This window comes from Lycium ferocissimum, chromosome 7 (genome assembly GCF_029784015.1).
Source record: "Lycium ferocissimum isolate CSIRO_LF1 chromosome 7, AGI_CSIRO_Lferr_CH_V1, whole genome shotgun sequence".
Classification (NCBI taxonomy): domain Eukaryota; kingdom Viridiplantae; phylum Streptophyta; class Magnoliopsida; order Solanales; family Solanaceae; genus Lycium; species Lycium ferocissimum.
The window spans coordinates 44,883,743-44,896,726 of NC_081348.1; the positions used below are offsets into that span (position 1 = coordinate 44,883,743).

The window sequence follows — 12,984 nt, forward strand, 5'->3', positions numbered from 1 at the left end:
CCTCCACCCCACTCACCACGACTACAAAACATCTTCACCATTACTAGTGAACATAAATATTTCATTTTTTTTATCAAATAATATTTTTTCACTATTTGATTACTTTTTAATTTGAATTGTATATTTATTATGTTTAAATAAATATATTATGCACATTCACATATTGAAAAACAAACAATCTTAATCATTCAGTGTTCAAACCTAAAAACAACATTTTAATCATTCAGATGTGCATTCAAATTCAGACGTTTAATCTTAATGAAAACAAATGAAGCCTGAATCTATTGCAAATGCTAGGAGCTAAATTGATGATTGTCAGTTCTTTTGGACTCGTAAACAAGCATCTTCACTCAAAAAAAAAAAAACTGCACTAATAAGATTTACACAAGAGTATCAAGAAAACAAAATACAACTTTCAGTCTAATTAAATTAATGCAGAAGAAGCTGGGAGTTTTACATATTACAAAAACTTCCGTTCGTCCCAAGATCTTCCAACACTCAACTGTCTTCCTGGCTGTCAGCGTTCTTTGAGAAAGAGGTCAAAAACAAAAAAAAAACAAAAAGAAGTGACAGCGTTACACGAATGACCAGTTAATGAACGAAAAGGCCAGGCAGTGGACAGTATTTTCTTCAGATGACGCAAAGACTTTCCATGCAATAGCTTGTTCATAAGAAATATGTCGTCCCATTGCTGACATGCAGATACCACCAGGCAAACACGCGAAACCCTGAGATCAAGTATCAAAAAATAGTTAACACCAAAACCACCTCAAATTTTGGTTTAGGCTCCGCAATAGCCTGAGCACATTCTTAGCGGTTGTTTCGTTGTTGTTAGGAAATGAATTATTCATGTATTAACAAACATAACTAGTATTATATTTGGTAATATTTTAGTTGATATGTAGAAAAATTCAACACAAGTACGGTGTTTGGTTACCAATTTACAAACCGCATAACTAGAAAATGCATACTCTATGAGTCAATTTATGTTTTATTTTATACAGGGTAGGAGGAGTAACTAATACATGAATAACTCTAACCAGCAACCAAACAACCCCTTCACACTAGAAGTGGATCCAACCAATTTACTCGGCAAAATGAATTTTGCAGTATTATTATTCCTCTTTCCTTAAGGGGTCGTTTAGTTCAACACAAGGTTATCTTACATATGGGATAAGATAAGATTTTGGTATATCATGGTTTTGGCTAATTTGGCTATTAGCCAAAACCAAACACCGGACAAATTTGCTCAAAACAGACCCTAAGCGATCAAAACTAGGAGGAAGGAAAACTACTTTTACAGTGTGCACAATCTGAAAGCTAATTACCTGTTCCATGATCTTGGGAAATTCTGAGAACAACACTTTCCTCCCGGATTCATCAAATATCTTATCTAGAGTAATGTCTTGTAAAGCAACTAATGTTGTCTCCAGCATGTCAAGCCCGGCCTTATTAGCAAATATGAAAACTGGCGACGACTGCAACAACAGAGAAAGAACTTCATCAACTTACTGACACATTCTTGTAACATGATAGAAGACAAGAACATGGATGGGGATATTCAGGATTTGAAGTTTAAGGGTTCCTACAGTAATGTCAAATTAATTTACAATATTAAGTGGGTTCACAATCAAATACTTGGTGAATATTTAATTCAAATACAAGCTATGAGCAAAAGCTACTGGAATCCTGTGAACTTAAATGTACGATATATATGTTCATGTTCATATCTCAACTTAAACGTATATATATTCATGTTCATAGCTCAACTTAAACATACAATATTTCTTCATCACAAACGAAATATGTTATCTACATGAGTTCTTAAAACCGGTAAGCAGGAAAATTCACACCTTCAATGAGCAGCACAAAATAGCATCTTGGTGTTGCCATAGATTCTTTAGCACTGATTCATCACCACTAGAATCAGCTCGAAGTAATTCCGTCCCCATGTGATAACTGGAGATTAAATGCAAAAGAAGATAATGGAACGTTAACAAATGAAAACCCAAGTACTTCTGAAACCCTCTCTATCTTTTCTCAAAAAGTTGAGAAAGGAATATTTTACAGCTTACCTATAGCTCTGGCAGATCCAATGCGACAATGTTACAGCTTCTGGTGAGCCTGGAGAAAGCTTGGATCCCAGTGTTGGATTCACTCCTGTAGGAGATATTGCCATGGCAACGCGTTGGACGGATGAAACCACACTGCGAACATATTGGCGGGCCGTCGTAGCTACGTTTTCTTGAAAATTGTCCTCAAATGGAAATTGGAAAGCAATTGTCAGTACAGATCGTGCACTGTAACAAGAGGCCGCATCTCCAGTAGCAGCGTTCGTTGCTGGGCCCACTTCAAGACTTGATGCTAGATCCAAAGTTCTATGAGCATTTAATGTATCCTGGGCATCCCTCTGAATAATAAAATCACAAGCCAAGCTATACTGTCAATGTTTAATTCAGTTAACGCTCTGAATTCAATGGTGTTGTGGATGAAATATTTTACTCAACTGATTTTGATTCGAGAGGAATGATGCGAAACCCAGAGGGAAGCAAAGGTGCATCATCTGGAAACATCTCATCAATTGGAGCAAAAACTAGTTCAGAACAGGCCCCAACTGCATTCTCATCAGTTCCACTACACATCTGGAAATGACTGTTACGTTAGTATTATCCTTCGACAATGTTTGTTTAGTATAGTACGCAAAAGTACCTGGAGAAGGTGAATATCTCTTGGCATAAAAGCATCTTCTTGGCCAATAGAGTGACCTTCGAGTCTAATAACTTCAAGCATCTGGAAATCAAAAACAAAAGAGAGGTAAGTTTCAAGTAGGAGCGGCAAACGGGCGGGGTGGATCGGAAATGGACGGGTCGAAAACGAGTTAAACAAAAAAGGATAAAATATCCAACCCGCTCCTATTAACACAGATTAAAAAAAAAAAAAAAAAAAAAAAAAAAAAAAAAAAGGGTCAACTGACGGATAATATGAATATCCATATTATCCATGGCTTCAAGAATAGTCAGGTGAGAACAAGCTAAAAATAAGCTTAACTCCCAGAAAGCAACAACTCATGAAAAATAACAACCAGACAAATGGTGGGTATTGATCTGGATGTCCATTTTTAGTGGATAATATCCATATTTGATCCTTTTGTAGAAAGTCAGTTATCAAACCCATGTCTAATGGTCGGATTAGATGGTTACTTGTTTTAGCCTAGCAATTGAAAGAGTGTCAATTGCTTACTTCTTCATGTTCAATTGTGTGGCCAAGTGGCATTATTATCTGGCTTCCGGTAAATCTGGTAGGCCTCATTCCAGGATATGTATATGGACAAGATTTCAATGCAGAAGCTACATAGGCATCAACATTAAAATCCGCCCACTCTGAACGGTGCTCCCTCAGAAACCGAACCAGTACAGCAGGAGGGACATTCTGCCAGCAAACAAAAAAGTTAGGTATATCCTCATTCATCCAATTACAAGCTCATGGAGAAATTGTTTTAGTCAGTTCAATAAAGCTCCAATATTCACCTGGAGTAGCATTGATGCTTTGGCACAAAGGATACCTCCAAGAGGGGAAAGCGGAATGGACGAGGTCGGGAGGTTTTTCCTTGAATTGACAGCAACTATAACATCTTCAGTACCATCCGAACTTAACATTGACCAGCCATCGTCACTGAATCCATTTATGGCATCATTGAACCCTCTGCAATTATAGTACAACAAACAACAGCATACCCAGCGTAAATTAGACCAACATGGTAGTTGTAAATTTTCTTCAGAATTAGCATCTAAAGAGAGAGCACAGAACAAAAACCAGAAATAAACATTACCTGCATAATCTCTGGCTAAATGTTCGAAGAACAGCTGGTTGCCTTCCTAGACCATATACTACCTCGCCACTAGTCTCCTGAGCTATTTGCCTTGCATATCGCAATGCCTTTACGGGAAACAAATTAAAGCATGAAATCAGTGCTTCTTTTACAAGCTATGAAAAGTGTGATAATTGCACAAGTACTTCAAATCCAACAAACATAGCTTTTCATAAAGTGTGGTAAAACAAGTACTTCAAACCCGACAATGTAGTTCAGTGCTTGCTTTTCATAGTTTGGTGGGCGTCATTGCATAAGGTTTCTCATCATTAATATGTTAAAATGCATACTTCTATGCCAACACAATGAGGAAAAATTGAACCGTAAAAATCAATCAAGGGTTGAACTCACCGCAACAGTCATTTTCTGACCCACAACTTTTGACGATTCATAAAGTGGACGAAGAATCTCAGGGGCACTCCATGCCTGAAAAATTATATGCAGTGAAGTGCAGGTACAACATGGAATAGATTAATGAGAAAGGTAGGCGGTACAGTCCGATATCTGACCTCAAGATTCAGGTGATCAACAATATGTATAATGGATCCTCCACCGTCACATGGTCGGATAAGATATCCGGATGGAAGCATTTGAGCTCTTACAAACTGGGAAGCAGCAGCAGCATTTGGGCCGGCTCCAGTACCAGAGAGGGATCTTTCACAAACCTTGGTGGGTGGGGGGGAAATTGATGCCACATATAACAAGAGACCATCAGCAACATATTCAAAATGGTACAGCTAATAGAATTCACTATTTCAAAATCAGCAAATAATGTAGGAGAAAATGACCAAATGGTCCCTTATGTGTGAGGATAGGTTCAAAATAGACCCTTTAGTATGCGCTGAACTGTTTTAATCCTTTTAGTTTGTTAAAAATTTACAATTTTAGTCTCTATCAAATATTTGCTGAAGTTTGTCGATTAGATTTGACAAGAACTATGAAAAAAAAGGAAGGAAATTAGTGAGAACTCACATTTAGAGGTGTGATTTTTGTAGTTTCTGCTATTATTGATTTATTTCTAGAGTCTCGTGCAACTTTTTGAGGTGAAATTTCTAAAAAAAAAATCAATATCTTTTTAGTGTCTAGTGCAGTTTGATGGGACTTTATTGTGATTTACGGTAAAATCTTTTTTCCCACTATTTCCATCAAATCTAACCAACATAAATTGTTAAATATTTTACGCAGACTGAAAGTTAAATGACAAACTTAAAGGACTAAAAGTGTTCAGTACATACTTAAGGGACTAAACCATTTTCGTCATTTTCTCAATAATGTAGCACCAAGTTTACATGTAGAAGTAGCAGGATCCTCAAAGGTCTAAAAAGGGGTGGTTAAAATGCATCATTTTTATTAAAGTTCACAAATATGACCCAAATATATTACATTCAAGGCTCTTGTTCATTCAAAGGGGGCTGAGATGTCAAAAGACAAGTTAAATAAGCAATGCCAGAACTACTAAGTACAAAAGTAGCCAGATCGCCGACACTAGCTGGCTCTAATGAGAAAGATGTGCTTACCACAAGACTACCATTCTCTAGGGTTGTTGTGTATCTCAGAGTCCAAAAATCACGTGCAGGAGCCAAGGTGGTTGGAGCATATGTCTGAAAGAAATGATTTCAACAATCCCCTTAATGCTGACGCTAATCCAATCAGAAGAAAAATTGAAGATTAAAGAGAAGGTATTTACCTGTGTATACAAAAGCTCAATGGTACCTCCATTTCCTGCAGCAAACATCGTGAAAACTTCAACATTCCGGCAGTCCCGGAACCAAGAAGGTCGATCTTTGAGGATCTCAGCAATCTGTAAAAGTTTAAGAAAATATTTTACTTTGAAGAATTTGACAACATTACTTCTAAATTAACTTTCCACAAGATTGCTTACCTTTGTCGGCTCTAAACTAACAAGACCACATGCTCGGGCTGCCACTCCACTACAACTGTGTGAAATGGCAAAAATCCCAACTGAATCCGGACCAGGCTGACAATAGAATGAGAATTTTGTTTTTTAGCCGTCTGGTCAATGAGACAGATGGAAATACTGAATTTTTTAAAGTAAATATGATTGACTAGATTTCAACCTTCATCCCAGGCATCGGGACCCAATCGACAGCAGTTCCTGTAGCCTTAGAAAGGAACTCCGCCAAGGTTTCTTCTGCAATTGATAGTAGTCTGTATAGAGCATAAACTTGACTTTAGAGATAAACAACTAGTCCCTTAAATAATGATATATGCCATTTACTTCCTCCCAAGAAATAGCTGTCTGTAATTAATTACCCAGCGGGATTGGTAGCATCTCTAAGGGAATGCTGAGGGGTGGTTACCACTGACTCGCAACTTACATCAGTCGTGGCCGCTGATGCCTGCACAAAACACAAGTAGAGACCCTTAAGGAAGCTCCAAATGAGTCCTCTTGAAACACTGATGACTGGTACCATTGAAGTCACAGTACCCCAATGCTTCTTGTTTTTTCTTTGACAAATAGCACAGCGAAAAAAAAGGGCGAGTAGTAAACCATAATACAACAGAAAACAACGGCATACAAAATTTAGTCCCAAATCTAACGTCATGCATGCCATAATTATAAGACTTACCTAACACAATGTTATCAATATAAAGACAATATAGACTGCTTAAAGTCAGGCAGTCCGTAGTGGTGGAATAAGCAATAAACGAAGAATTAAGTTAACTTACAGTTAATTGTTGCCGCATATAGCCATTTTCACACACAAGCTGTGAGACTTGTTTCTGTAGGCGATCATTCTCCTCCATCAACAGTTTATTCATCGCAGACAACTTTCTATTTACAGTCTGTAATCGAGAAGACTCTTTCCTTTGCTTCTCTCGACACCTGAAACGATACAAAATTTACCCTCCATGCCAAACTCTAAGCTCATTTCTCCAACAAAAAGAAATTAAACAATACATTCAATCACCTAAGATTAACCATTACCCCTAGGGTGGCAAAATTAGCCCATGAAAACATGCCCCCCCCCCCGCCAAAAAAAGTAACTTCTGGCCGTATCAATAACCCACCCATTTACTAACTCAGCCCAAGTAGCTTTTGGGCGGGTCAATAACCCGCCCATTTTGACCAGCTCAGATTCAGCCCAACCCGCCCATTTTGACCAGCCTAATTACTCCTACCGCCCAATCCACAAGCCTAAGAAAAAGAACCGCATTGATAAATTCCAGTTTATCATCAGTGATCTACCTTATACAACATTCTAGCAGTACTAAACAAACTTGAATGCAGATCAATAGTACACCATACACATAAATGTATGCAATTAAGAACAAACAAGAAACCAAATTTAAACCGAAAAATCAAACAATGGCAGTGTACCTTCTGTTTTGAAACCAAACCTTGATCTGCTTAGGCTCGATATTCGACAAAATCGGGCATTCACGGATCAATTGTTGTCGGCGCAACGAGCTAGGCTTAGGACACTCAGCATAAACCCTCTCCAAAGCCTCAACTTGCTCAGCTGTATATCTAACATACTTTCCACTACTATCAAGATGTTTAGTAATACTACCACTACTACTCTCCCTTTGTTGGTGAGCCACCATAGCCATTTGTAACCCTCAAAATCTCAAAATCCCAAACCAAGAATAAAAATTCAAAATTTTTGGATTTTTAGTACACCCTTTGAATAAATAAAACACCCCAAGTAGATATATTCCCTTGAAACTGTGTTCTTGACAGCTTTTATATATATCTACGCAGAGAACTAAGATTCTCTGAAACAAAGGCTTTTTCTTTTTCTTTTTTCCTTTTTTTACTAAACCTTGATGCTCCTTTTTTTTCCCCTAGTGATCTCAGACAAGATTAAATGAACGATCTTGATTTAACTAGAAGATTCCTATGTGCCACTTAAAAGGCTCAAACACACACTTCACACATACCTTACAAATTAAGGTACAGCCAAAACTGCTCAACTAAAGATACGCCAGAAACAAAGGATATTAATACAGACAAAAACAAATCCTTTGTTTCTTTTTTTATCACAAATATTTTCACTTAAGCTGTAAACTACTCGTGTTTGATACACTCTTCACACAAAACTCCAAACTCCAAACTCCATCATCATTAAGTTAAAAAAAAAAAAGACTTTTAACTTTCAACTACAGCCCTTTGTTTTTTGCTTCAAAACTCTCTTTTTTCACCTTATTTTTCCACAAGAATTTCAAGTTTTCTGAGCTGTAAAACTTATCCAGCTGGTTTATACAGAGATCAAATGACACGTTTCAGTCCAAAAATGATAACTTTTTTCCAAATTTCACTCAAAAAAGCTGGCTTTTTTTGTTTTTTTGTTTTTTGATAAACAAACAAACCCCTTCAGTATATACATAAAACAAGAACTACCCCCTCACAAAGAGAAAGAAAAAAAAATACAAACTTGGTATGTTTCTTGATTTTCTCTTCTCTTAGTACACTTCACTGAAAAAAATGCCTTTCTCAAATTAGACAAACAAACCTAAAACAAGAACTACCCCCCATTAAAGAGAACCTTAAAAAAAAAACAAAGAAAGCAAAAAAGATTGAATTTTTTTCTTTGTTTCTTTGTTTTCTGAGGTTCAATATATTAGGAACATCACCCCCTTAAGATCTGAAACTGAAACAAACTATAAAAGACATGTCAACTATTAGTAGCACCAAAAACAGATTGTATTTTTTTCTTTGTTTCTTGGTTTTTTAAGGTTCAATACATTAGAAACATCAACCCCTTAAGATCTGAAACTGAAACAAACTATAAAAGACATGTTAACGATTAAGAACAGCAAAAAACAAAAAAAAAGATTGAATATATTTTAGAGAGAGAAGTGATGTTGAAAATGGAGAGTGGTGGTGGGTGAGAAAAAGGGAAAAGAAAAAAATAAAGAAGTTATGTGTTGAGCTCGCAAATCGAAAATGTGACAGTGTTTTTATGCTGCTCTTGCCTCTCTCTGTGCTGGTGGTGTTGTGTTTTTCTGTTTTCTTTTTTATGTCCTTTCTGCTACTTAATTTAAATAATATATAAAGTATATTATAATCTATGAATGATTATATGAAAATAATAATACAATAGCTTGTGCTAAAGTATAATGGGAATTAGTATTGGAATAAACATTTAGTACCGTCTTATCTCTTATTTGGTTATTAATTCTGTAATAAGTTATTTTAGAATTAAAAACATCTATTGTTCTATCTTCGTTGGGCAGAGAGTACGTCGTCGTTTCAGTAGTGGTTCCGAGGAAGTTAGAATAGAAGAGCACTCATCTTGGGGTGGCTTATTACTTAGATTCAAATTTTGGAGATTATATTAAATAATTTATAACATGCTCTCTCTAACGGCTTAAATTTTGAATAAGATGATCACATACTTTAACACGGTATTTGTTTTAAGTCTCACCGTAACTTGTTTGATCACATTCTGGTTTCAAGTCTCGCCGTAACTTATTGTCATAAAAATTAAAATATGCTTGACCATAAAAAATATGTTTAAATAAATAAAAATATATTTTCTTCAACTTAAGTTTATAGATGAGATAGCTACAAACTTCAACAAGAAATAGCAATTGAATTTACAATCCATCAATGTAAATTACAGTAATCTCCTGAACAATCTAGTGTTACACTATACATTGATGGTCAAATATTAAGTCACAACTAAATCTGCAATCCATCAATGTAAATTACGGTAATCTCCTGAACAGTCTAGTTGTACACTATGTATTGATGGTCAAATGTTAAGTCACAGCTAAATCTGCAATAGTGCAATTTATCAATCAATGTAAATTACAGTAATCTCCAGAACAATCTAGTGGTACACAATAAGTAGATGGTCAGGCATTAACTATACTTTGTTATACTTGTATAAGTCACAATAAAATCTGCATTGCATCAATGTAAATTACAGTAATCTACGGAACAATCTAGTCCTAACAATACCTTGTTATACTTGTATAATACTAAGGGGAAACAGGAAAAATTCAAAAACTTGTTTGTTTACATATGGTCACTACTGTTTACACAAATTTATATACTCCATGTAAATCATAAGAAGAAAAAATCAAAAGCTTCATTTTTAAAAATATGGATATAACTGTCTAGGTGAATTTTTCTATTTCTGTGTAGATTCTGACGAATAAAAAAGAAAAAAGAAAAATAACATTGTATAATAGTTTCTATATTCAACCTTACTTTTATATGCTTTTTTAATCAATAGAATTGTACGGACGAGTAAATATTTATGTCTTGGATTTGGCCTTGGTATGAAAATCACTTTTATTGTGGAGCGTACCCATATGAAACTTTCTAGCATGAACTTGAATTAAATCGGGATTTCAAAGCAGGTAACGGATAACGGGTGAAAAATATGCAGAGTTGGTTGGTTGCTGGTTAAAGTTATGAAGGTATTATTAATGCAGAAATTAGTTATGAGAGAATATATGTACTATTATTTTATGCGGGATTCAATTATTTATGTATTATTTATTTCATTTTCTATCCTGCATAAAATTACACATCGATTCTCTGATAACCTATACATGTTTTAGTTACGTGAGTTTCTAAATTGTAAACCAAACACCGTATTAAGTCTATTGAATTTTATACTCCCCCGTTTCAATTTGTTCGTCTTACTTTTCTTTTTAGTCCGTCTAAAATAGAACGCCTCCATCCTTTTTGGCAATTCTATAATTTCAATTTTCACATGAAATGTTTAATACCACAAGATCAAAGGGCATTTAGATACATTTTACGTATTTTTAATTTAAGGCCAGCATGTTTATAAATCTTTTTTACTTTTTTAGACCTTTGTGTCAAATCAAAATTGGACAAACAAATTGAAATGGAGAGAGTATGTAGCAAAAGAATACTACAATCAAACCTCTCTATAATTGTCATTCATTATAACAACATTTCACTATAGCGACCTGATTTTCTCCGGAATCGATTTTTTATGTTATATTTTACTTCTCTATAACAACATTACGCGATAAATTGAATGACATTCATTATAGCGGTACACTCTTTGTAAAGTTACTTCTCTATAACAGCCAGGCCACATTCAAATATTGTGTAATAATATTTTGTAAAAATATATTATCTATAAAATAAAATATTAAAATATTTATGATAATCATCATTAATGTCATGTACATAGTAAATTTCAAGTACGAATATCTAACAATCTTCAATTATACTATTAAGCTCTTAGACAACCTTCAAGGGAAAGCTATTGAATTTTCTTTTGCTGAAAGTTTGAACAAAAATCTTCGTCAGTTCAAACGTTATATTATTACTATGAGGCTGAAATTTATGGAACAATCTACAATTTTAGAATTCTTACATCTAACTTGAAAATTTAAATTTTCAATTAATTTTAAATACATGTTCCTTAGATTTTAATTCTTTATCGGTATGGTATAACTAGTTATGGATTTCTTAGTAATTTATTAGTCTTTTCAATTTTTAATGATGAAATATGAAAATCAATTGGGATTTTAAAATTAACAAATTTTTTTGGTTTCGTTTATACTAGTACTAGCATAAAAAGTAAAGTATACTTTTGTTTATAACAGTTAAATGAAATCTAAACATCAGTACACATATATAACAGCAACTCACTATAGCAGTCATGAAATTTTCGGATAAATGCTATAATTATAAAGAGGTTTGACTGTACCGGATAATTTATCTACTAGCCAGCTACCAAACATACCCCTAAAAGAGTTCCTTTTTACTTTTTCTTTTTTTCCTTTTCTGGTCAACAGTAACAGTATTATACCCATTCGGCGCATTTACGAACTTGTACAGTATGTGAAATGACGTATAAGACCCACGCCACGTACTGTTAAAAAGAAAGAAAACTTTAATAAAATGGTTGGGTCAAATCTTACAGAAATAAAATCTTCTGCCAAATGTCTATGCCTATGCCTACTCTGCCCTTTCTGTTTCTCTGCTAAAAGATTTATTGCTTTTTTTTTTCTTCTTCTTTTGTTTTCAAGAAAATCTTTTTTGTCCTTATGAGGAACATAAAAAAAAGTGAAAATAAAACAAAAAAGGGATTGAAAAAAAAATCAGTAGCTGCTAAGATCCGAGTTATTCCCTACAGGATCAAACGTTTGTGTCAGATAGGATTAATTTCTTGAGGGTCTGGTCTTTTGTGTCAAAGGAAATACTAGAACTTTATGAAAATGAACAAAAACTATTTAACCTGCAAGGACAAAATAATAAAGACGGTCACTTAGGAGTTATTTGATTCGCGGACTAAATTATTTCTCAATTATAGTTTTGGGATTATCATTTTTGGATTAATTTATCCCACGCTGGAGGTGGGATAAAATAATAACAAGTTTGATCCGATAAGATGTGACATTCAGGATTAAGTTTGGGATTAAATTTATACTGTGTTTAGTTGAATGTATAAATTTAATCTCGGGATTAATCTTGGGACTACCTTATCCCACATACGTTATTAGGAGCTAAGTTATTCATGTATCAAATCCTGCATAAGTAGTTCTATATTTGATAGCATTCTTTTGCTATGTATAAAATTAAACACGCTTAATACGGTGTTTAGCTTACAATTTAGAAAGCCACATAACTAATATATGTATAAGTTATCAAAAAAATCTATGTATTATTTTACATAAGATATAAGATGGAATTAATAACTAATATATGAATAGTTAATACATGAATAATTAAACCCTACATAAAATAATACATGAATCCCCTCATAACTAATCCATGTAATACTAATATATGTATAACTCTAACCAGCTACAAACGGCCCCTAAGTTTATAATTTTTGTAGTTTCAATTATTTTTGGTATATTTTCTAAAGTCTTGGTGTAGTTATTTGAGAGATAACGTGCCAGCCTCTGCAATTTTTGGTGTTCATTTTTTTTTTTTTTTTTTTTTGTGTGTGTATTGTAGTTTATAGCATTTGATGAGGCTTTTCTGGTATTTATAGTTAAATCTTCTTTTGTTCACAGTACTTTTCAAATTAGAGTGACATAGGTTGTTAAAATATTTGACGGAAAACAATAATGTTCACTTTTGACAAATTTAAAGGACAAAAACGGCTCAAAATTGTATTCAAGGGACTACTTTGAATCTATTCCAA

General features: G+C 34.2%; 1 protein-coding gene across 1 annotated transcript; it reads right to left on the bottom strand.

The window, feature by feature from the left end:
* Positions 1-345: 345 nt before the first annotated feature.
* On the bottom strand, positions 346-8,798 carry LOC132065313 (homeobox-leucine zipper protein REVOLUTA). The gene is made up of 18 exons (XM_059458645.1): positions 7,212-8,798; positions 6,560-6,716; positions 6,143-6,228; positions 5,947-6,037; positions 5,751-5,846; positions 5,556-5,669; positions 5,386-5,469; positions 4,378-4,533; positions 4,220-4,294; positions 3,830-3,936; positions 3,528-3,702; positions 3,241-3,429; positions 2,710-2,790; positions 2,508-2,642; positions 2,076-2,410; positions 1,854-1,959; positions 1,329-1,478; positions 346-728 (listed from the first exon to the last, which is right to left on the bottom strand). Exons 1-18 carry the CDS (start codon positions 7,442-7,444, stop codon positions 576-578), a joined length of 2,523 nt encoding a protein of 840 aa, XP_059314628.1. The 5' UTR covers positions 7,445-8,798; the 3' UTR covers positions 346-575.
* Positions 8,799-12,984: the final 4,186 nt, after the last annotated feature.